The sequence below is a fragment of the Pogonomyrmex barbatus genome, unplaced genomic scaffold (assembly GCF_055798465.1).
Source record: "Pogonomyrmex barbatus isolate J1 unplaced genomic scaffold, ASM5579846v1 scaffold1, whole genome shotgun sequence".
In the NCBI taxonomy this organism is placed as follows: domain Eukaryota; kingdom Metazoa; phylum Arthropoda; class Insecta; order Hymenoptera; family Formicidae; genus Pogonomyrmex; species Pogonomyrmex barbatus.
In genome coordinates this window covers 1,275,995-1,303,024 of record NW_028297098.1, presented here as the reverse complement: position 1 = coordinate 1,303,024, position 27,030 = coordinate 1,275,995, and the positions used below count along the sequence as shown (strand labels likewise).

The 27,030-nt window shown below is 37.8% G+C and overlaps 1 protein-coding gene across 1 annotated transcript in view; it reads right to left on the bottom strand.

Annotated features, from left to right (window-relative positions):
• The window catches only part of LOC105430103 (disintegrin and metalloproteinase domain-containing protein 10), a 61,725-nt gene that overhangs the window by 31,680 nt on the left and 3,015 nt on the right, over nucleotides 1-27,030 (bottom strand). The window contains exons 2-4 of the mRNA XM_011643461.2: nucleotides 21,367-22,069; nucleotides 17,994-18,135; nucleotides 8,200-8,318 (exon numbers count right to left, since the gene is read on the bottom strand). Of these exons, the coding sequence (XP_011641763.2) occupies nucleotides 8,200-8,318; nucleotides 17,994-18,135; nucleotides 21,367-21,646 (541 nt within the window). The 5' untranslated portion in view covers nucleotides 21,647-22,069. The remainder of the gene's footprint in view (nucleotides 1-8,199; nucleotides 8,319-17,993; nucleotides 18,136-21,366; nucleotides 22,070-27,030) is intronic.

Below are 27,030 nucleotides of genomic sequence, written 5' to 3'. Positions count from 1 at the left end.
TCAATTTCTTATTACGTATTAATTGTGATATCAAATATTCTTCTCTTTTTAATGTATCTCAAAAGTTTATAGAATAGAGAATAAAACATTTAATTGCAATTTTTGAATGTATAAAGTCTTGAAATATACATGATAAAATTCGAGAAAAATGTTATAAACTTCAAAATGTAGATGTCAATTAACACATGTCAGAGGCAAGACAGAAAATTGACACGAGAAAAATAATTTCAGCCTTATAGTTTCGAAGACGTAATTGGCTATGCGGAAAATAACGTTATCCCAATTAAAGCTCGCCGTGGAAGAGAATGTACAAGAGGGCAATCAACAATCTCGCCGCTTCGCGTTCGCGTGTATCGAGAAGAACGAGAGTCATCTCGTCTTTACCGCTTTATGCATAAATGCGAATAAATTACGTGTCCGTTCCTCTTTGGCGTCGAATTGCTTATATCCCGTATCCCATGCACCAAAGTTCGGTGTCGAGTGCACGCTCGACATTCGACCGTGAAGGATTAATAAAGTCTCGGTCTTAGTCCACGTCTACTCGTATTTAAAAAGTGTAATTTATGCAATGCAGTAAGAGAAAACTACTTGAATAAAATAATCGCCCTCGTATGAACAATCGAACAGCAATTAAACATGACATGTGAATTAGTATAAATATTTTCTGCATCATTACACAAGTTTGTTTAATCAACTTCAAATTTGCTCTTCGACAATTTCAATTTTTCTTTGGCTAAGTAACGTTTCGTCGGTGTATGTACGTTTGTGTAAAGCGAGCAAACGAATTCATTACGAATGCGAACAAACACGTTGTCGTGCTGTAGAGGTGCGTTTGAAATGTACAAGCGTGAACCAAGATGGATTCGCCGTTGTTGAAGATACGCGTATCGTAAAAGCGCGATTAAATCCGACAACATCCGCAGTTTGTACGCGCTGCTTTGTGCGGCAAAAGAGCGAAAGAATCGGCGAACGAAATTGATTCGCCATAAACGTGCGTTTGCCTCCCATTCGGGAGCGCGAGTGACCGCGAGTGAGTTCACTAGAAAGGCGTGTTATACGCGAGCACGAACGATGAACTTGATTCGCTGTGACATGAAAACATTGAAAACAAACAAATCCGTTCGTTCGCGTTCGTCCAGGCCGCAAACTGGCAATCGTCAAAGACGATATGCGCGTGGCACGAATGTCGATCAGCGAACTCTACATGTAAGGGAAGCCCGTTCAATATGGAATCTAAACATCGGATTCCGATGTGAATTAAATGGTTCCATCAAGTAAGCCGGGACATTTCAATATTTCACTGCGGTTACCGCGTTGTATTAAGCCGCGTCATCATGTATCGGCTCGAGACTGACTCGGATAAAATGTAAAAACACGATACATACGCGAGCGATAAAGAGACAAAATAAATATAAAAATCCAAACCGGCGAATAATTTATCGATTTTAAGAAATAGACATTAATCATTTACATTCTTCTTCCCGTACGTTCCGGCTTATATCCAATTACTCCTTTTTACGGTAGTCCATTTTTCCTCTTATGTAATTTTCCCGTAATAATTGCTTTATTTTCTTTGATAATATTGTCTCTTACTCTTTATTCCTTAATAATACACCTCATTTTTGTATTACACACTATTTTATATTTTCGTATTTTATGTTTCGTACGTTTTCCACGGCGAGAGACGACGAACGAGTTCGAGACTATTGCACGAAGATCTGGTTCACTGACGCAAGGAGAAATTCATCTGCAGTAATGTAAACGTTTCGGTTACGGGCACGAGGAACAGCTGGTGCTTGCGTAAAATGTAAACGCACCTTAAGGCCACGGTTATAGCGAATGCACGTCCCGACCGAAACTCATCCGGACGAATTCGTAAGCAGACGTCGGAACTAATCAAATACGACGAACTAAGTCAAGATGGCTATACGGGCTATCTCTCTCTGGACCTACCATCGCTTTCCTTCCAGTTATGGACTGAAATTTAAATGAGATTGTTGTTTGCGGCGATTCTTCATTGTTAATCGAAATTGAAGACATTCATTTTACTCCGAAATTCCGTAAATTTGGAATTTACTTAAAATCGTTCACCCGAAAAAAAGTTCTGCCATTTACTTAACATTCGCGAAAGTTTTGGCCCATAAAAACTTTTAATTGTGAATTATCTTATCTAGCCCGAGAGTATTACGTGCATCTTCAAAATAGTCATTCGTTATTATAGACTGTAGAATTCATACGTATTCATAATATTCAATGGGAAATACGAAGTTCGGGGCATTCCGTGTAGCGAGATCTGATCACGTAGCGCGTAATTACCTCCACTTATCTCGATACATTTAATTAGTTCTGATTGGTAATTCCTATACGCGTTCATTTTGCCACAACTCGCACGCAGAACTATCAATACAAACTGTAATTTTTTACTCGCAAATTATTTAAGATCTTATTCTAAATCCGTTTATATTATATATAGCGATACTCCAAATAAAATAATTAAGAAAATTAATATTGAACTAATAGACATTAAGACCATTTATTAATTAAAAATATACGAATGAAATAAATGTAAATAATATAATAGGATATAAATATTTTGACACATAATTAATATCTTCGATTAAGTCGTCAGTCGGTATAAAATAAAATAAACAAGAACAATCAATAAGTAATAATTAATATCTTCTAAATATAGTAAAATATATGTCGAAGTGAATGCGGATAATTTAGTGAAACTATGATTTTAATTACATCTCGATTAATTACGTCACTCCGACGACCGTCGACACTTGATAAAACATTATTATTGCATCCGGTCAAAATGAAGCTAATACTCCGGCTACTATAATCGAATACTAAAGTAAAGTGTAGGTAGACCCGGGATGGAATCATAATTGTATCTCAACTTGCGGACGCAATTGCAATAGATAAATCGAAACGTGGACTCTCGTCCGTGCCAGCTGAACGGATTTTCCGGTAGAAATTTATCGGGTGTACAAGAACGCTCGTCGGAAACTCGGATACGACGTCGTAACCGCGGCCTAAGTCATCGAAGTAAAGACTACAACATTCGGATATTACCGCGGCAAGGCGCTATTACGACCGGCTACAACTTCCCCGCAATCCCAACCGCCGTCGAAACGACGGCGGCGACGTGGATCGTTCGCGATTCACGATCCCGACGAAGCGACGGGGCCGCATTCACGATCAAGTTTCTGGCCCGTTCGCGAGCTTGCGGTCACGTTTAGTTCGCCGTACGCCGAAATTATACCACGCTGGCCCTCCGCCCCCCTCTCTCTCTCTCTCTCTCTCCCCCCCTCTCTCTCTCTCTCTCTCTCTCTCTCTCTCCTATTGTGCGACGTATGTCCGCCTGGTTTCTGCAAAATGCTTACGGTGCTCGGACGATGCACTGGTATCACCCCACCGTCGATATCCAAGCAATGCTGTACCTTTACGAAAAGAACGATTTTGCTAAAAGTGTCTAAAAATCTGACGAATATTGATCCAAAAATATTTTTGTTGGTTCATCAAAGTAATTATGTAGGCTGCTCGAGCTTGATTTCGCAGTGTTATTATTAGCGTTGTCATGGGCGTATTCAAAGGGAGAGATTGGAGGGATTGGTTCAAACCCTCTTCCCCGAGATTAAGAAAAGAGTTAAAGTTATAATTTACAAAATCTAATATTTTTCTCATTCAAAATCAGGAATGAGGAGACTTCAAGTTAAAGTATCAAACAAATTCATACTTTTGAGAACATTTTTTTTTTTAATTCATCAATCAAAATTCCCCAAGCCGTTGAAATTGTAATTCGTAAAGGTCAATTACATAAAATTACAATCTGAAATGACATTCATAAATTAAGCGTGTATGTGCTTGCGTGTGAAAATTTGATTGATTTTTTTAACATTGAATTTTTAAATTAAAATGCTAGATAATATTTGTACGTATCTCGTTAAAGAAATTCTCGTTATAAAAAGAAACAAATCGTTTATTTCAAACTTTTAAATCCGCGGGTTCCAATAATGCTAGTCACAACCATGAACATACGCTTATTTCCCACCGAAAGTCTATGGTCTGGTACTATCCCCCTTATTCGTGACCCCTCCAGCACAGTAACCGTGCGGTGTATCTCCAATAGGAGAATCTGGCACGTTTCCAAACGACGAGGACGACTACGACAACGACAACGGCTATGACGAAAATGAGATTCCTAGTTTAATACAGCGACGGGACCGAGGAAACGTGCTATCCGAAAATGTCAATCGGCTATAATCCGTCGAAAATGATATCGCACAACAATAACCGTTAACAATATTTGCCGATAAATATTTATTAAAAAAAGAAAGAGAGAGAGAGAGAGAGAGAGAGAGAGAGAGAGAGAGAGACCCATCGCGCCATCATAGCGGCAATAAGTTGATTTAAGAAAAAAAAAATTGTATAACGCGTTATTACAGAAGGGAAGGAAACAAGATTAAATGCAGTTAATAACGATGCAGGAATCCGTTTCAAATTCGCATGCAAAATTCCGAGCTTTTTTTTCCGAAAAAGGTTCGGAAATGGTTCTCTCCCTCGCACACTTTGCAATGCGCCAAACAGTATCTCGCGCACAATTCACGCGCGGCTCTCAAATAATTTCGAATTGAAATCGAGGACGGCGCAGGCTGCATTTTCCGTCAGTATACGCTGCGCATTCCGATGCGTTCGCGACGAGAGGCGCACGCGACCCGCTTCGAGATACGCTCATTCGAACGCGAAATTTATTTCTCGATTTTGCTCGGGGTCGCGACGAGAGTCGCGAAAAGTTACGAGGGGAATATTTGATACTGGTTTGAGCGTGCAGGGCGTCGCCGATCGATCTAACTGACCCTTTTTCAGACTCGCAAGAAAGCTTATCCGTTATTATTACTCATCCTTCTATTATTATTATTATTACTATTATTGGTTTATTATCATTTACTAAGCTTTAATCTCTTCTGCTACTAAAAATGGCGATAATATTATCTAGGTGAAGACAGAATTAGCACGTTGTATTTCTATTTGTACTTCTATTGTTAGACGTAACAGAGATGATATTTCTCCTTATATAAAAGATTTTTAAAAATCTTAATGATAGATAAAGAGAAAGAATAGTTTTGTTGAAGTATATAAAAATTTTGCCAGATACAGATCTAAATATTATTTTATCAGACTATCAAGATATCATATTTAAGCATTTCGTTTAATTTTAATTGTCCAGCAGGATTATTTTCAGATCTGGCCAAATTTTTAGGTATTTCAGCAAAACCGTTCTTTCTGCGGAGAGAGGAGATAAAAAACCTGTAATAGCTCGGGAATATCTTTTGCTTGTAGCAAAAAAGTTTAATAAAAAAAATAACAAAAGCGATCGAAACTTGAAGGAATTTAATAAAATAAGGGACACGAGTTTTAATAATGTATATGGCAAAAAAGCTTTTACTTTGATTAATTTAATGTCAACGTAACTTTGACCAACTTTTTTTTCCGACGTTTAATCAGGATACTTCATGTTGAAAATTACAAACGCATGAAACGCCCCTCAAGTCTATGTTACACTCGTCAAGTATAGCGTTAGGATTTCTAATCGCAACTTCCCGCGACGTCCCACATCCGAGGAGAGTACGCCCGGTTAATTATACGGATAATTAGGCACGATGCTAATAAATCACAGTGACGTTTTTGTAAGGACCAATCAAGAAGGATTATTTCACCAGACCCTCTCGTACGGGGGCTGACTCGCGTAACACGGAACAAACTCGATTATTTATGAGCACATTAGCGACGCGAACTAACGAGGGCGTGCTGAATGAATTACTGAAATCATATTCAGCCGGAAAACCATCTGCGGTTACGCAATGACGTTAAACAAAGCGTTAATCCTCTAGTGCACTTTGGGAGTTAAAATAACCCCGTGCGTAGCACATAATTCTCTTGTCACACCTACAGTTTTGGGAATATTGGCCTATTAAGATAGGGACATCCCGGAAGATAGGGACACCCCTATGTATACGATAATAAAACCAATTTCGAGCGTAACTTCCGTGTTTTCAGATAATATTTTCGTTGTATATACTCCGTAGTCTCAGAAGAGCCGATAGAGGGAAGCCGATAAAAATTATACGAAATTATACTTTATCCTTCATTTAAGTTCAAGAGTTCATAACGTGTGGCTCAATTTATTAAAAATAGTTATACACGTTGTAGATATATACTCAAAAGACACATTAAATTAAATGTAAATTATTGTGACAATTATAAAAGTTAAAAAGCTGCTTCTCGACTCGACTCATTCGCTCATCACAAATTCTGAGAGAGAGAGAGAGAGAGAGAGAGAGAGAGAGAGAGAGGGGAACAACTTCGATAATTATAATAAACCCATACGTCCCATTAGCAAAATTTCGCTCGTAGCATTTGCTTCACCGTAGGCTTGATTGAATCAAAACTCGTTCTAATGCGACGCGATTTACTTCGCCGCGTGCCGATTTGAGAAACCGGCGTTCAATTATAATCAGATAGTGCCTTTCAGTAATGTGCAAAATGGATAGAGGGCATCAAAGGATTAAACAAGGCGCCCTCAGGTGCAGGGGGAGTGCAGCAAAGCTCGCTCTTGCCAAAGCGGCGAACGCGGCCGTGCACATGTGCCGGCGGAAACCGCCACGGAATAGCGGACGGGACGGCCGCACGCTATCCATCACGAAAGCTGAAGTTGAGGGATACCGGCTAATTACTTTGTCCGCGGACACATGCGCGCGCGCGCGCGCGAAGTATAGTATAATATCACGCCTAATCTCGAAATGTGCTGACACCACTCTTTCGCCCGTGATCGCGCCGCTAATGACGGTAATAACGCTTCGTTTACGCAATGTAATTCCAGTACGCAGAGTGAGCGTGTATAAATATTGATCCGGTTGCTGCAATGACTATCAACGGCGCTCTCACTGCGCCGCTCTATGACGTTGACACACGGCGAGAGATAGGGAGAGACGGGAAGAGAGAGAGAGAGCGAGAGAGGGGGGGGAGGGGAGAAGGGAGGAAGGGAGGGAGAACTTCGAGATTATCGGATTGTTGAGATTATCCCGGTAATCTCGAATCAAGATCCCCGGTTCGGTCGAGGCATTATCTGCCGGCGTAATTAATCCCTTTGATGCACACATCTTTTGCATCTTATCGTTAAATCAATGCGAATATCAAGTCTTCTCTGCCACGCGAACAAATATCGAAGAGAAAAATTTTTCAATATTCTGTTCTGCGTATTATAATCATTACATATTAAACTTGTAAAATATTCTATTACCAGTGAAAAGGAACACATATTTATATTATAGTTTTCTCTCTACGTTTTTTGTTACATTATTTCCGTTATTACGTGAAAAGAATGATTTTGCTGAAGTATCTAAAAATTTGTTAAAGATAGATCTGAAAATAATTTAGTTGAACTATTAAAATAATCATACAGTTTTTTAAAGTATTATTATCACGCTTTGCAAAAAATTGCAGGATTATTTTAATAGTTCAAATTATTTTCAGATCATACAAAGCATGATAATAATACTTCAAAAAGCTGCATGATTTTAATAGTTCAACAAAATATTGCATAATACTTCAAAAAATTCGGTATACTACCAATGAACTTCAGCATTATTCTTACGCAATTAGTTTCAGACCTATATAAAATTTTTAAATACTTCAGCAAAGTCATATTATCTGTACATTTGAAAATTAAATTAATAATTACGGTATAATGTGAGCTATACGTGAGCGATCACATTGTTAAATAAGTTTAATAAAAATTATCGCGACATTAAAATGATAATACCTATGCAGTAAGAGATAAATCAATTCATGTGTAACGAGATAAAATACGCCAAAAAATTCATTTTAATCTTATTAATTAGTACAGCACACGTATGTCAATTTAATCATAATAATTAATAATAGGGTAATACCAAAATGTTAAGAATTATTTATGCTTATACTTCCTTCAATCGATAAGAGATAAATTGATTCATGTATAACGAGATAAAATACGCCAAGAAATTCATTTTAATTCTTATTAATTAATATAGCACACGTATGTCAATTTAATCATACTAATTAATAATAGGGTAATACCAAAATGTTAAGAATTATTTATGCTTATATCCTTCAATCGATAGTGAAGATGATGGAATATGAATGTGGACTTACCTAAAACAGTACCAACGTAAGAATGCGACGTGTCGAAGGATATCGGTCCATTCGTACTCTCGAAGGATACGTCCTTGCTGAACAGACTCGCATCGCGGACCAAGCGTATCGTCCAGGATCTGTAATTGTAAAACGAATCATAATTATCAAGTATCGGGATGAGAGCGAATTTTGTAGTTTAAATGCGGCAAGAGGTAATTATCGGCCTTCCTCGCGTGCCAATAATCGGCTCGCCTCGGATCGTTACGCAGAAGGCCGATAATCTGGTAATAATATGAATAAAGGAAAAGGATTCTCGTCGGGACAAGACAACCGGAAGCATTAAGCATGCGTGCGGCGATTACAATAAAACTATATTTTATCCTCTCAGAAATTACTTCTCATAATTTCCCTTCGAAGGCAGATCTGTCGGAGATCCGCCGACATATTTTTAACGATCGATGAAATCGACGAAACGAAACGTAGTACATCCTTGTAATTGTAACGTTCAAATGTGCGATATTTTGTATTAAAATAAAAGATTGACAAGGATTTCAAAATAATATACAACTAGAAGCTAAAATCTTCGAGCGTGACTATCTCACCGGATTTATGTGTATAAAAAAAAACACATATAAAAAAAAATACACATATTAACTCTAACTCAAATATATATATAAACCGATATCGACTGGTACAAGCTCTCTATATAATATGTCGATTCGCTCGTGCATGAAAGAGGAAAATAACGTAGGTACAAACATAAAAAATAAATATCTTGATTTCTCCACCGAGAAGCAATATCGCTCTCAAGCGTACTCTGTATGAAATGTCAGGTCAGGTTTGTAAGTTCATGCGTGCTTACTATGCGAGTATATTTTAATCCGTATGGATGGAATAAAAAGGCATTTTGCGAGCAAAATGACAACAGATTATCGATAGCGAAAGAATATGCATCGTTGATTAAAACAAGAAAAATAACCGTTCGAAAATAACATTTCAAACGTTAGTTATATCGAAAATATATCGTCGTTGTATTCCGGGGAAAATAGAAAAATTGCAAAGAAATATATTTATTGGACAAATGTGTATAAAGTAAAATTCTCTCAAAGCAATTCTTGCGGACAGATGAGATATGAGTCCTCGTAATCGTGACGCTTATCGCTTCCTATACCCGGCAAACAGACTCGCGGGATTGACCCGACGGCGGTGTCTCCTACAATTTCGAGATACGACGTTCGAAACCTTCGAACCTCCAAAGACAGCTTAAGCTCAAGACGAAACCATGTAACATCATACGGATCGAAGTGGCTTCTCGCCACGCGAACGGATTCAGCGCTAAATATACACACGCTCTTTCGCTCCTGCAAGTGGCATTTACGTAACAAATCCATCTTTAACGAGATCAAAGTCAATTAAGATTGACGTTCGCGCCAGCGATTCTCGCGGAGGAGAACGCGCGAAATGGATTAATATCGTTCAGATACGGCTTGACGTTCATCATCGGGACATTCAATTACAAACAAAGGTGCCATATGGCAGAAATAAATCATGGTCTCAAAAGCGAGCGGCGTATATAATCCCCACGTATGCACATTGTAACGCTGTTTTTCATAAGGGGGGGGGGGGAGGGGGGAGGAGTAAACAACAAAATAAGAGACGTATAAATATTCTGATAATTTCAAATAGTACTTTCACACACCTGTCACATCGAACCTGTGTTATTGTCCCGCGAGAAATATCGCGGTAAACAGATTATCAAACAAACAAAAAAGCGAGTATTTCAAGAAAGGTGGAATTTAAAAGCGTGAAAATCGAAATATTGAAAAATAATGCAGGAAGACCATTGACGTTTTCATAAATACTCGCCTCCCCACTGAAAAATAGCAAAAATAAATCGTTGCTTCGAATAATGCATCCTTTCAATATAAAAATAAAGAAATTTTATATCTATTATTGCAGAAAAATAAATAAATCACAGTTGAAACATGAGATTATTTGTCTGGGTTTTTTTTACAAAGATGTTACCATGAAAATAAATTCGATAAATTTGTTTTGTCTCGCACAAAATTTTATTGTATAATATAATAAGTAGGATATAAATCGCTACAGCAAATAAATGGAGAAACGCTCTTGCAAAAAAATAATATAAATATACATGATATTAGAGCATGATAAATTGAAATGTAAAGAAAATCGTTAGCGCCTTCATAAATATGTTTCATATATATATATATATATATATATATATATATATATATATATATATATATTAATTATTTTATTTATAACCGAAATGCATTCGTCCACGTTATGTAATGCGCTTTATACGGATATGGTTTATGTACATAAATGAAATGTATCACGACATGTTTAGCCAAGATTATGTCAAGATTATCAAATAGTGAGAAACAAAATACGATAACAAAATGATATATTTATATGCGAAATATGAGTGAAAACAGGATTTCCCTGATTAACCATATTGTCAATTTGTAAATTACGTTTGCCATTTTATCTCTCGCAAATTTTTATTTAACTCAAGGATTATTTTCTTTTTCAGCACAGCGATCGCCATGATAGAGCCATCGTCATGATAGGTGACTGACACATGATTACAAATCATGATTACAAATCAAAAGTCAACCAGAGAAACTGGTGATCATTGTAGAATGCGGTGAAATAATGACGTGATTATCAAGAAAACCGGTGCTATAGAATTTATGTGACTTTCACAATGACGCGCAAATATATGGCACACTTCCGGATATCTCATTAAAATCCGGTTCCGCAATGACGCTGGATTTATATAGAAGGTCAAACAAAGCCAATCGAAAGCAAATCACGTTTAAATAACGCATGCGAGTATGCAAAGTATTTCTAAACTATAACGTCACTGACAAAGCATTATTCTTCTCAACTCTCTTAGCGGCAATTCCATTGGAATTCTGAATTAGCAAATTACTTCTAATTTGGAAAAAGAAATAAATATAAAATATATTAGAAAAATATAAATATTATTAAAAAAAACGCAAAAATCTATTTTCAATATTTACTCCGCATATTTACTCCACGATCGCAAAAAGCATTTAAGAAATATAATTACGTATATATTTTAAATTTTACCTCCAACGTTAATTAATTTCGTTTTCCATTACTCCGTTTTCGGAAAGTGTACGCTCGTACTTGCTCCGAAAAAAATAATTATATCCGTAAAGTAATGGAACTCTTAAAGCTCCCATCAACGAACGACTGTTCGCGCTTTTGTTTAGAGACCAGTCGGGACGATCGTAATTCTTTTCGCGGCATTTATTATCACGGCAGTGCGAAGACACTGAGCGAAGAAATGACTTTAGCATGCCTAGCAAAAAGACGCTAACACGCTGGATTACCATAAAGATACGAGGGACGCATTACGCGAGGAATTAGGGGAAGCATAACAATTAGTCGTGGCTCTTTATACCGCACACACTGCCACTTCCGCGACAATCATTTTCATAATCCAACGTCGGCTACGCCTTCGTCGCGAATCGCGCGCATTAAATCGTCAGCTTTGTCTTGGGAGGCTCGTTGTGTCATATCTTTGCGGCATCGCGAAAAAGTGCCGCTTAAGTGCCGCTTTCAACGCCAGAAGCTGGTTTATAAAAGACGAACTCTCGTTACATCCGCCATAATCTCTCTCGTAAAATCCCATACAAATTAAAGCGCTTATTATGTATCACTCGTCCGATAAGTGAAAAAAATAACGTAAAAGAGCCAATAGAGATAATAAAAAAAAAAAAAACAGAAAACTGTTAAAAGACGCTGGTAAATTATTAAAGCTTTTTATTTCGGTTCGGCTTTTTATTTGCGCTAGAAGAATGAATTTGTTCTACTTGGAATTCAGCTAATATATATTCAATCTCAAATGAAAAAAGTCTCTGATGGGATCGCGCCATCAAGAGATTAAATTTTCTTCCACGGAAAGCACGGCGCCAAATTCCTTTGGGCAGAAAGTAGAACTTTTCTATTGACATATTTTCTTCCTCGGATCTATTTTACAGTCGGCTTTTAGATCGACCTCGCCAATGGCCCGTAAGACACCTCCGCGCCTCCGATATATCGCAAATATTGCTTCAAGCAAAGGCAGCTAAAAGATTGAAACTCTAATATTTAATCTAATGATACTAACTCCGCCTAACTGTTATAAACAGGCCGATGCACTAACGCAATCGCGCGAGGAATCTGCCGTTTAATAATTCGTTGAACGCTTCCTCATAATGATTACGGGCAACAAGGATTTCGTGCCGCGAAGCGGAAAAATGATTCCACATAATAATTTCCCAGTTTTTCCTCGAGACTGCTTATGCGAAACTTTCGCGTAACGTTGTGCGAACATGTTTATTTTCATAATGATTATAAGCGCGCGATATGTATATTCTTTATGAGTCGCGTGCGCCGCGCCACGGGGTAAACTCGCACGATTTTTGCCACGGTGCCGTGCTTTTTGTAACGAGAGTAGACTTTATTGCACATCGAAGAAGCGAAACGTGGCATGTCTCTATGAGATAGGGTACGAACGCGGGTCCGACCGTACGCTCTTTAGCCCTTCGTAATATAACCGCCCATAACACGCCCCGTATATGCACGACGGGTACGATGCGTTGGCTCTGCTGAATGCTGAATCTGTGCCCACGTACGGGAAAACTGGATCCGCAACGTTACGGGAGAGGTGCGCCGGGGGTACGTAGCCTATTCATGCGCGAAGTCTCTCACCGAGAAGCGCGAGAAGGTCGACTAGAAAAGTGAGAAGGTGTCGCCTGTATCTATTCCCGGCTTAATCGCGCCGCTTCCCAAAGACCCGGCCTGTATATACTGAGAAACTAGCCGAGGAAATAACGCGAAAGCTTATTCTTTCATTCATTCACGTGGTAAAGTCAAAACGGAAAGCCGGTAAAGCCGTTGCGAACCGTTGGAGAGAGATGGATAATTATTTCCCAGAAAGTAAAAATAATGAGAAAGGAGAGAGATATATTGTTAAGAGAAACGTCTATCTTCTTCTACGTGCAAATATGATATCAATTGTAAAATATTTAAAAGTAAAATATTTTTTCTTTTTTAAACAAGACAGATTGATGTGTGTTAGAGAATGAAATGTTATCGCAAAAGATCGAAAACTTAATAATGGACGATAATGAGTCGATGAGTCCAATAAAGATATATCCCTGAGTTCAATCGATGAGCTTAACCATAAAAAAATAATGATAATGTTATTACGGGTTCAACGATTAGACTCAGGGATATATCCTTATTATATTTTTGTATCACTAAAGATAACTCAAATTCGAATCGAAACGTTTGACACTTTATTAATAAACGTAGTTATGTTAATAAACATATAAAATTAAACATATAATCGCGCAATGTTTGCGACGCTGATTCTCATTATTAGATTCTTATTACTATTCATTATTGCCATATCGAGAATCTTTGTTCTGTTAATATCTAAAACTTAATTTCTTTGAAAAATACTATTTTAATTTTTTGAAAACTAATTGTTATCCGAACTTTGATATATAATAAGTTGAAACACACAATGAAAATTCTTTCAGAGTGTTTTTTTTCCGCACTACGCAACCATTTTTATAATCTGTCCCATAAAATCCGAAGCAAATGAAAATATCTGGGCGAAATATATCGCGGTATAATCGCGGACGCATTTCACGGACAACGTCGCGACAGAATTCGCAAAAGCCGGACGGCGGATTTCTTTCGCGAAGTATGGAAGTAAACCGGCGACTTTGCCGCGATATGGCCAATAAATTCACCTGGCCGCACTGGCGACCCGAGAAAGGGAAGGAAAATCGCACAATACGATACTCGACGGGAATGGCCACCGAAGTGGAAGCCGCGCTGCGACGAGGACAGCGTGTGTGCAGCACACGGAAACTTCTTTCTCCTCTCCTCAACTATTATCTTGCCAGTTTGTACCAGGTGCACCGGGGTAGAAACGCCACCGTCGTACGGTAGCAAAAGGGGATGGCAGGGGGATGTTGCGCGAGCGCTTGGTACGACTACGACGACGACGATGACGACGACAACGAAGGAGACGAAGGATGGAGGGAATCGCACGGCGCACTCCTGCTTTACATTTTATTGCCCGACGTGGATTCGACCGATTTACATAAAGAGACGAACGCTGTAGTTACATTGGCGGACTGTGAAAGCGACCGGAAGGGGGGGAAGAGGGAGGAGATCGAGGGATGTTTCTCGTGTTTCCTACCAGTTTGAGAGGAGCTGCGTGCCGTTTGTCGCCCAAGACGAGAAATTTGCGATGCGAGAGGTGTGTGTGTGTGTGTGTATGTGTGTGAAACGCGAATGCCAATACATATCTCTCTGCTCTTTGTCTCTCTCCCTCTCTCTCTCCTTCCCCCCTCTGTCTCTCACACACACCACACACGCGCGCGCGCGCGCACTCCTCTAGTTGGCTCTTTCGCTCATTTATTTAACATTCCTCGGAGCTTTAGGTAGAAAATTCTTCGTGAACTGAAATTCTTTCGAGACTGATACGCTCCGGAATTGTTGGAACGTAGAAGGGCAGCGGATATTGTGTGCCCAGCGGAATACACAGTTCTATAATAACCGCGAGTCGTAGCGCAATGAAATAAGTAGTAACTTGCGACAATCGGACGGTGGTTTATATGATTATACATAATTGACTCCGGAAATAGTGTATATATATATTTATTTATTTATTTATTTATTTATTTATTTATTTAAAATATTTACCTGCAAGAGTCTGGAATAAAAATTATTCCGATTCGATAATTCCATTAATTTCCGTCACTGTCCATTCTTAGAAAGAGTACAAAGATACCAACAGGACATGTTTCAGTCCAGAGAAGATGACTAGTTCCAATACACAATCCGATCCCGTGCTAACGGAATAGCCAATGCCCTAAATTCCGCAATTTTAAAGGGACAAGAAGCGTGAAGCAACAATTTCGTAAGTAATCGCGCACATCGTCATTGTCGTCGTCATCGTCGCAATTAGCGATAATTACACGCGACCAAATCAGCATGCGAGAATCGCGAGACTCAACTTCGCTCGCTGAGTCCTCGACTTTGTTGACTTTGAGAGGATTGCTCACTCTTCCCTCCCTCTCTCCCTCTCTCCCTCTCTCTCTCTCTCTCTCTCTCTCTCTCTCTCTCTCTCTCTCTCTCTCTCTCTCTCTCTCTCTCTCTCTCTCTCTCTCTCTCTCTCTCTCTCTCTCTCTCTCTCTCTCTCTCTCTCTCTCTCTCTCTCTCTCTCTCTCTCTCTCTCTCTCTCTCTCTCTCTCTCTCTCTCTCTCTATCCCTCCGGGGTGCCGCAAATCCTCCAGACTGTCGGATCAAGAAGTACCCGCCAGTTAATTAGCTTAACGTCTATGAATTACGGGCGAAATTTCCTCGAGAACTTGTCTCTCTTTCCTTTTCCCGAGAGAGGACGAGGGAGGGAGGGAGGGAGGGAGGGAAGAAAGGAGAAACGGCGATGGGCTCGTGCGCAAATTATTTCTACTGGGTCACCTCGCCACAGCCGAGACGCTGGACTTCTCTCTCTCTCTTGTAACTTTGCAATCTGCATGGTACACGTGGTCGTCACGGTCCCCTGCATAATGTATAGTTCAACAAATGTTTAATGCTATCCCCCCCCCTCCCCTCACCCCGTGCAGTATTCGATGAAATTTTCGCACAGACCGGATTAGATAGGTGAGTTAATGTGGTACACAATTCATCAAACTCGACCTATTATAAATTAATTTGATTATCTCATAATGTAATTGAAAGAGTTGCTCACTCTGCATTTTCTATATATAGTGTAATATACGCTAGTAATTAATAAAGAAGATAATGAAATATAGTTTGTTTTACTGTTACACAAAATGTAAATATACCAGATAAAAATAACAAAATATAAGAAATAATACGTATGTGTTTTATACACGAAAAAGTTAACAGATTTGATTTAATCTAAAAGAAGTATTGAATTATATGATAGGAATTAAAGGAACAAAGAAAATTAATTAAATTGTAAGACATTAATAGAAATTTATCTCATTTTCAATTCATGCTTTTTAATTCACGCTTTTAATTATATAAGTTCCAAAATTTCCATGTAAATAATCAATTCTAAAATTAAATTTCTACTTATATTTGTGATCACATTTTAATATTCATGACAAATTACACTTAATAAAATATCGATGATTAAAAACTCTCGTACGATTTAATCCAATTCTATTCCTAAACAACAAAATGAGAAAATTTGATGGAAGACGCGAATTATATAACTGTCTTTTCAGATTCAAGTCATTAGATACAATTTTTCTATTATTAATTCTTTTCCTAATTTTTGTAATAAAAAATGAAAATAACAAGAGTATAATGTAGTTCTTATAATGTAATTCTGCAATTCATAAAAAACGATTGCTAAATAAACATTTATAAGACATTTATTTACATTAACGGAATGAGAAGTTTGTAATTACCTTAATTATGCACTCACGATATAGAAATGAATAGAGGAATTTGAGAAAGCCGTAGCCGTTATACCATTATTATTCGAAAGACAAAACGAAGTCAGACCGTTATCTAACGGCCATTTCCTAAGTTTATAAAATACGTCTCGAGTGAAAGCGCGATTCAATATTTAAACGGTTCCGTCGTAATACACAGACACTGACTAGAGCGCGGTTTGTATCGTAGCTGAACTGGAGCGCTATCATAAATTGAACTTTCTGCGATGTCTCTTATATTAAATAACCGTGAGAGTGAAACTCTGTGATTGCCATCCTGGATAGTAAATTCAGTTCGATATGCGAATACAAATTGATATTCATGGAAAAAGAGAGGATATTCTTCTACAAATTTTCAATTGTAGTCATCATGTTTATAAACGTTTATATTGTTGCCTCGCAATGAAAATTTCTCGCCGTAGAAAACATTTCAACAATTATTTCTCACATACTTCATTGAGCATGGTAGAATGAGAGGAAATTTTTTATCAAAGATAAAAATAAAAACGGAGCATCAAGTATTTCTGGAAACATACTGAAAACCGTAGAATCAATCTTCTTTTTTGATAAAATAGTAGTTTTTTTCCATTTGTAAATTTTTATTTCAATGAAAAAGAGAAAGAAATGTTATGCATTAGGGAAAGAAAAGGGACAGAACGAGAGAGAAAGAGAGAGAGAAAAGAAATATGTATTGTTGCATTAATTAAAGAAATGAAATAGGTGACACGCGTAATTTATACGAGCTGTATAAGCGCACATATGAATTGGTCTTGGCCACCATCTTTAATCGGATCCTGGTACCACTGACCTAACAAGGACATACCGAGAGCGTGCGGGCGGCACACACTGCCAACTTTGTCCCCGATCGCTTTACGAGCGGTGTGTAGGAGATACGTATATTCGCCATTTTCGAAATGCCACTTGTAAGAGATCGTATTATGAGGTAGCCTGCTCAGAGAAACTTTCGTCTGTACCGTGCAAAAAATCATGCAAAATTCTTCAACGTGTTCTAGACTCGCAGAAATCGAAATTTCAAATTTTTTCCTCAAGTTTCAAAAACATTCGTCGTATCGTCGAGAGATTTAGAAATGAGCGTTCGATCATCCTGAAATTTTCATGGACTCCTCCATGGTGTCCAGATTCCGTATCGATTTCTCTGTCTTTGCTTTGGAATACACGAGAAAAAGAGAAAAAAAGAAACGAGAAAAAGAGAGAGCCGTTATGTGTACCGAGATCGAGAGAAGCGTTACGAGGGAGTTTACTTATGAGGCTCGCACTCACCTGTCAAGCGTCTTCAGATTCAGAATCAGGGGTTGCTCGGAGTCGATGACGTCGCGACGTATCCGATTGCGATGTCGTCTCAAGGCCGCGGTGTCATACGTGGCTGCCTCGTAGTACCTGATGTACGAGCCGCGCGTGATATCTGAAAAAGCACACGGAAAGAAAACGGATGTTCTATTAATGACCGTCTTGAAAAGAATGCGTTGCGCAAACCGTAAAACGCGAGTCACGCGAAGATGAGTCGCGCCGTAAAAATGCGTCTGTGTTGGATGCTGGCGTGATTGGAAAAGCGAATAAACGTTCATGTTTCCTCGGGTAAATAGAAAAAAAAAAATCATTCCGTTAATTTTTTTGTGGAACAAAGAAAAAGAGATATAACATGAAACTCGTTTGAGGATGATATAGAATTGTATTTATTTATGGTGTAAAATAAATTTTAAAAATATTTAAAATTCTTTTCACGAGATATTAAAAAAAATTCTGTTATAGTTTAAGAATAATGATCGTACATCATTATTGGAAGCTTACTAATAATACAACGTCGAACAATGACTCAAAGTAGTATTTCAACATACCGGAGCTTCTTTTATTACTCTATCTGAACTCTACATAATGTAAAGGAATACGCATAGAATTTGTTATTCATGATGGAAGAAAACTGCAAATATACCACGATACCATTTTTTGGGCCTATAATAATTGCAAATTTTTTTTGTCTTTTCTCATCAAAAAATTCATCGAAAAAATCGAGCAAAATAACAAATTATAACAAAATTCATAATTATATTATAATTATTTGTAGTTATAAGAAAATTATTATTTTGATTCGAATGGTTCATATTGATATTCTAATATTGATATTGTTCAGTATGTTCAAATGAATAGTATAAACTAATTCTGTGTGATATTCGTGTTTACAAATCAGACAACCAATATTAAATAGATACATTTAACATGGAATATGCAATAATATTCTTCTTTATAAAGATGTCATCTAAATATAATATTCTAATATAGTATTCTAATACACTCAAATAAACAGTATAAACTCTATTCTGTGTGATATTCATATTTACAAATCAAATAACCGATATTAGAGAGTCACGTTTAGCACAGAAATGCAATAATATTCAATATTTTTTATAAGGATGCAATCTAGATCTCCTTTATAAAGAAAAGATCAAGAAGAGCAAATTACAAGGCTTAAATTTCTTTTTAACTTGATTTATTAATAATTGAAGAGAGTTCCGGATGAATCGAAATAAAATATTTTGCGCTCTTTGTATCATTGACGATACTTACAATGATTTCAACTACTTACGGAGCTATAATTACATTTGCTCTTTCTCTCATTGGAAATCGCTAATATAATTTTATATCAAAGAGCCTTCTTCTAGTCATCTTGTCTATTTAAATCTATTCACGCTGCAGCGAATGCCGTCGCAGAAGCATTGCAAAATCAATTAATTTATTTTCGCGCGCATTACGTACGCGCTGCGAAATGTTACACTCGCTCTGCGGGAATTCACTTAGTATTTTAGGGTGAAAGGATCACGGAAATTTTAAGAGGAAACGAACGGTCGAGCATTCACCACGGCCACTCGGCCGAGAGAGCTCCTCAGAGACGCGTTTTCAGATCTCGGACGAGTGCAGCAGCCGAAGTGCACTTGTTTCGCGTCCACTTTACACGGAGAATGCATACACATTAAACACCAATCCTGCCACTGGTTTCCCATATGCCGAATTTAATATGTGTCTCGATATTTTTATAGTAGATGCGAATATATGGCTCGCCGATATCGGAAAACATTTTAATGGTACACGTTAAAAGAGCTTAAAAATGACAATCAATAATGTTCCAATCAGAAACATTTGCGGATGGAAAAATTTTAGTGGATATTTCAGGAACGTAAAAAGAAATTTCATTTATTCGGTATATAATTTTATAATAATTGTAATCGTAATGTAAGAGCGTTATTGGATATATATCGACGAAATGAGAGAGTATTAAGAATCGAGTGGCTTAGCAGTGATTTGGCAAGCGGAAGCTCTCAGATTCAATCCGGTCACGTTCGGATCCAGTTACCCGCGACCCGATATTTTTGTTCTCGCCTTAAGATATCTAATTATTGTTTCTCCAGAGAGCAAAAGTTGAATAAATAAAGAACAACTTCGTTATTCAACTTATCAATTCGACTTATCTCATACTTTTTATTCTTTTATCTCATATACCTGTAGCCGGCCATTACTTTCCTTAACCCTGTAAATTTTCGTTTGCGACTTTTCAGATGAATTTGAGGAAGCTGATATACGTATATATCTGTATCTTAACAAACGGATGTTGAACACGTGACTTAAGCGACTTTCGGATTAAATGGTCCGAACGATCAATGGGGCGACGCGAAGTGCAGTTTGTGTCACGTGCTCCCAGATCACAATTAGAGCACCGTTTAGGGTCGCGTACCATTGTTTCCGTAAATACTACCGATTGAGCGATCGGAACACAAAAGGAACACGTTGGACAAAGACAAGTATCGGACTTTGAGACCATCCCTGCCTGAAGCGAGTGCCTGACCCCTTCGGGACATCGAACATGGCGCGATATTTTAATATACGTTGTATATCATGAGACTCATATGAACACGAGCGATAAATGGCTGATAAATCAATTTATTTTTTTTAATTTTGCTAAATTAAATTTTATATTTTTTTATCCGTATCATATTTGGCATTTTATATAAATGGGTAGAACTATTATTGACGATCTCGTAATATAAAATTAAACAATACATACAAAGAATTAATCTTTCTTTTAAAAATTAAATTTATCTAAAGTAAAGATACATTGGTATTGAAATATAAAAAGAATTAAACGTTATCAATTTAAATACTTAAATACTTACATTAATATTTAAAATATTAAAAATTAATATTTAAAATATTAAAAATTAAAAGAAATAGAAGAGAACTTAATGAATAAAAGAAGATTCAAGAAGAATATATATGGAAAAAATAAAGAAATCAATTATTCAAAATCAAATATTATTTCTGCAATTTTTTAAATAATCGCTACCACTATCATTAAAATAATATTATCAAAATAATAATTCACAAAACATGTAGCTTTAATAAATCTTTTTTTCATTTTATCATAATTTCGTTAACAATTCTATAAAAAATAATCTCAAATCTTTTTGTCATGTTAAAAAATTAAATAATTACGTGTAAAAGAGGAAATTTAGGATACGAAAATTTGATTTTTTCCTAACTTAATTTCGAATTCGAGAACACTTGTCAGATCGAACGTATAGATTTCGGGATTAATTTTACTTTAACGAATTAACAAAGAAATAGCTAGTTAAATGTGACTCACCTTTGTGCGGAGGTGCGGGATGAAGGGGAGACGCGTCGACGACCGTCAGAATCCAGATGGGCAGCAGCAACAGCAGCACAAAGAAAATCGGACACGCTGTGGTGAACCATTGACTCCTGCCCCCCACTGTCACGGCAGCCGCGGAGCGCATCGCGGGCCCGCGGGCCCCGTGGTGGTGCCCCGCACAGCCCTCCGCCGCCTCTCCCTCGTCCTCCTCTTCTTCCTCTTCCTCCTCCTCCTCCTCCCCTTCTTCGCCCACGGCCAGGGCCGCAACGCGCATGGGCCCGATGTTCCGTGCCCCGGCAACGACTAATGGCGGCGCTATCTGCCTTTCGTCGAGGAGTCGACCACCACAGCACTTTGCCAGTCACCTACCAAGATCATTTCTCCGTCCTTCTCCTCCGGTCGTTCTCTCCCTCCTTCTCCTCCTCTTGCCTCTCCTGCTTTCTCGCCGCCACCCCTTCCTCTCTGCCACCTCCTCCTCGTCGTGGTCCGTAGGTCGCTCAACCTTTCGACCCTTCCGCCGTCTCCTCCACCACCGCGTCTCCTCTTCGTTTTCAGCCTTCCTCTTTTTTTCTTCTTCTCTTTTTCAGCCGGTTCCACCTCGCTTTACCTTCGACGGCGGATCGACTCCTTCTCGTTGTCCTCTTTCCTCCACAAAGTTCACCACCTTCAAATGCTGCTCTCCGTCCGCCGATCGATCCTGTTGACAAAAACACGCAATGAAAAATTAGTCGAAAGTACGCCAAAAATATGCCACCACTGTTTTTTGTCCTCAAAATCAGAGAGCTTGAGAAAAATTAAAGGATCGCGCTCGTGAAATTTGCCACGCTGCGAAATTACACGCTCGTTTTTCATGCACGAGGAAGTGACAGAGGGGTGGCCGAGCGTTTACTTCGTAAAAGTAAACTTGTAAACCGTAAAAGTTTGAGTCGGAGGGGGCAGAGAGGCCGAGGTAGAGTGTCGTCGTCGACTCGGCAATTGCGGCTGGAGAATTGTTCGCGCGAGCGCGCTGTATAACGTGGCGTTAATGGTATATATACATTATGCAACGGGCACTGCGCAAGGAATTGCACATAAAATTCTGCGTTAAAATGAAAGGAAAAGAATCTTCAAATAATAATTTAATAATTTAGTATGCAAAAAGTTGCAGTTTATATATTTTATATTCGCGAAATATAAAAATTCAATTCAAATCTTTTTTTTTTTTAATTTACGAGATCTCATGAGTTGATTTACTCATTGAATAGTAAATGGTTCAATTATTTGAAATTATCCCCGATAGTGATGATTTAATTTAATAAAATGTCTCAGTATTATTGTAGACCTTGTAACGGAGATTCGATACAAATAACAACACAGACAGGAGAGATTATTAATAAGCAACGACGATTAAAAATGCTGGCGAAATATAACAATTTTTTTCAGCGTGCAAGCAGTTTACATTTTTCATTGAAAAAGTTTTGAAATATGCAAATGAAATGCGTGACTAACACGAAAGTGACTTTCGTATTGTTAATACTTCAATAAAACTGCTTTATTTTTCTCGAAATAGTGATGTTCCTATCGTAACACAATTACCAACAAACACCGTTTACGTTACTATTTGACTATTTGACTATTATCCACTTTATGTTCTGAGATCTAAATCAGAAAAAAAATATTCAGTACATAAGTTGAATAATAATGATGTTCAGAACGAAGCAGCCTCGAAAATATGAAACATTATACTTTATAATATAGAAATGGTGATACGAAGTACAAAAATAATAATTGAAAAACTAGTTTAATGACAAAACAAATTGTAAATACAATATAACAGAATCGTAAATGTAACATTGTTCAATATATGTTGTATTGTGTTGATTCGACTTCTATTAAATGTACATGGAAAAAGATTTCGCTAAAATATCTAAAAATTCCAGGACATTAAAGTAATCGCTAGAATATACAAATTTTTTTCAGTATTACCTCAAGTGTCTTAGACATAATTATTTTAACGCCCTAATAAAATCATTTTCAGATTATCAGACCATATTTTTAAATTTTTCAACAAAGCCATTCTCTTCGTGTCGAACGTATAAAGGATAATTTAATTTTCTTTCTCGTATAAAAGATTCGTCTCATGGCAACGTCGAGAGGAAACGAGTTCGCATAGATTCGTTCGCCCTCGTATATTCTTGTAGTCGTGAGGGAAGAAAATAAAATAATAGGCAGGGCGTATTTTCCGGGAAAGCACACATGTATATAAACTAAAAATATATAAACTTTAGCATATCCCGACTGGCGTACCGTGGCAACGTCAAGAAACGCACGCTCTAATGGGTAAATAAAACTGCATGCATCGCGACGGCGGCGTCGCGTCGGCGCGCAAGCCCGACGTCACCGGGGCGATAATACGTTTTTCCACGATGACGCGACGCATAATCCGCGAATAAATCATGTTTACGCTTAAGCTCGTAAGCAATGAACAACGGACGACACTAGCGGATCTTTTAAAGTATTTCGCCTGGGATCATTATCGCAAACATGACGAAGAGACCGAGAAATGAGATTCGGAATTCATAGATTTCAAAACTATATCGTAATAATAAAAAATATAACGCGGTGAAACTGACAGGTATAAAGTGGAGGATTGAAAGTCTGTTTACTTTACTTCGTAATACAATCTTGCCGTACCGTTTATAAAATGATGATGAAGTAATGATGATAATTAAGAAATAAGGGTACACGGCTAAACTCCAGAAGAGTTGCAGAAGCAAATTTGCACAAACTTTGCAAACTTGAAAATGTCAACGTTCCGTCGGTGGTGGCTTTATTCAAACGTTATTTTAACCCGATTCGGGGGAAGTCTGAGGAGCTCCGAGGGAAACTCGAACTTTGTCAAAAATGGGATCTTGATCTCGTTTCATTCTTTCGCATCGCACGTTCGTTCTTGACCCGATGTAAAGTTCACAATTAGGTAGGTAGGACGCAATATTTCAAGGAAACTCCTAAAGTTCGTTGCCGAAATAAATTACACGGGGCACCGCTGCAGAGCACTGCGGTCGGATACACTTTCCCGGTACACACTGTGTAGAGGCGGATCCCATCCCCGGATGGGATAGACACTACATTCCGAAAATGGAATGTCGACGCGATGTTCGTACGAGGAGGAGCTTTATCGCGCCTCGTCCGTGCAGGCGGAAGAATGACCTGGCGCGGCGAAAGCCATTACTCGCATTTCGCAAGTCCCTGGCACGACGAAACGGTGAATTTACACGGTTCGCATTTGATGATCATTCCGGAGAACGAGTCATCTCAAGTGAGGAGGAAATAACTCATTGTTTCAACGATTGTTTCCGCAAAGTAATCATTCGTATCGAAAGATGATAGAGAGAAGGATATGTATAATTATATTAGGATATATTTTACTAATAAAATTGTCGAACGTTTCAATTATTACATCATGAAATGTTGTAGTAAAATTAATAATAATAATAATAATAATAATAATAATATATAAATATTAATTACAGTAAAGGTGATATCTATTTATAGAAATATATTATGATCCAAGTTTCGATTTCTGGCTAAGCTGATATTTTTCGCAATAAAAATTTCATATATGGAAAGGGGAGAGGATGATTTTAATTTGATTATCGATTTGAGAATATAGCTTTCAACTGCTACTGTTGGAAGTTTGTTAACAACATGTAGTTCGCGATATTAAGCAATTGCTCTAAATTTAATATAGATACAAATTCAATTAAGAAAAATGAAAAATTATAAGACATCTAAAATCCTATCAGCTGAACGGTGCCATCTATTCTCCCATATTAATCCTATCAAAACACGATTACATTCAAAGTCCATTATTTTATTTGCCGCAGCTAATAAATACTGCATGGCCAAACTCACTCATTTCTAAATACGGATGATTACTTCTGTGAAAGGAGTCTTTCGTTTTTCTTATAGTTTTTTTTTTTTTTTTTCCATCACCAAGTCCGATATGAATTCGCCTTGAGTCGAAGAAAACCCGTTCCATTCCCGTTGCATTCACTTCGAATGATTCATCCGCGTGGGCACGAGACCAGGTATTTTTTTCTTAAGAGAATAGATGAATCTTAGCATGCGCAAAACTCAGAATTTTCTCATGAGTCTCGACCACTACAATAGAATATGAAATCCGACCTCGACACGAACATCTCACGAGGCCGCCCAACACCCGAGCGCGAGTCTCCCAGCTTGTCATCTGTTATACACGCCACGCTTGACACTCTATTTATTATATATCAGGATCGGAGTAAGCGGGGGAAGGTGAAAGGGGAGATCTCGTCATCGTGTACGTCACCGAAATTCCAGCATGATATCCGGGGGAATATCGAGAACACCAGGCACACCAGGGGATTAGCGTGTCGTAAGCGCGTCGTTCGCGTTCGCCGGCGAACGCGATCGGATAATTTTCCGTCGAGCGCGCCTCGCTGAACCGTTACCTCGCAACGCGCGCGCCAGCGAAACACGTTTTGCGTAATGTCCAACAAGCGGGAGAGATAGAGTCCGGACGAACGGAATAATTACGAAGGAGTCGACGCGGCACGTCGCGCCGCCCGATGCCGATCGAACCTTCTTTAGAAACGCGATAAATTTTACGCGTCCTGAAATCCGACCGCCGTTCCCGCCGAACGTGTTTCCGTACGTGTTACCGCGCTATTACGTTGTACATAAAAAATTCAGAACCTATTTTTTTACCCCGTGAATCGAAACGAGCCAATTCAATTTTTCATTCACGAAAAGATACGAAATTAACATCTGAGAAAATACCAAAATGTATCGCGATATGTATAATTTCCAAGGGACAAGAGATATTACGAAATGAGATTGATTCATATTTTACGTGTACTTTCGATCTTTTATTCATTGAGTGACTTGATTGATATCTTTCGTGTTATAAACTGTCTGTATAATTGGCAATTCACAGTAATCAGATAATATGTTACAATTTCACTTCTTAACAAACGTCTTTCTCATTTGAGATATCCTTATAAAATTATTCATGTCGTTAATTGTTTTGAATTTATATCGGAAAATTTATTTCTGTGAATCCGAAAGATGTAATTTTAATGATATGTTATATGTAATTATGCAAAAATGGTCTAACTAACTCTGTGAAATATCTTTGTAATTTCTAGAAATTAAACTTACAAAAAGCTAAGAAATTCGAAATATGCTAAAAATATTTGTCATAATTTTATCGAAATTTTCGTGAATAATTTTAAAATTTTATTTCCTAGATTTATAAAACTTGCGCGGCGATGATGATTTTTATTAAGAATACTTTGCGCCTGAGATACACGAATTACATTTAAATAATATCCGTTACATTATTCATAAGAGACGTTTATTACAATTGAGAACAGTCTCGGTATGTATAATTCAAAATTCTTTTGTTAATCCTTTATATGATCTATTGCAAGCTAAGATCTGTCTGTAATGATCGTCGTTTCTATATATATACAATTTTCGATATAGATATTCAGACAATCTTTTCCGACATATCAAACTATTCAAATAATAGCGCTGAGGTTCATAATGTTATTCGCGTGTGCCGCGCTAACCATTGGGATTTCAGTATGTATTACGAATTTCTGGCCCAGTTTCACATTTAGTCGGAGAAGCAAAGTC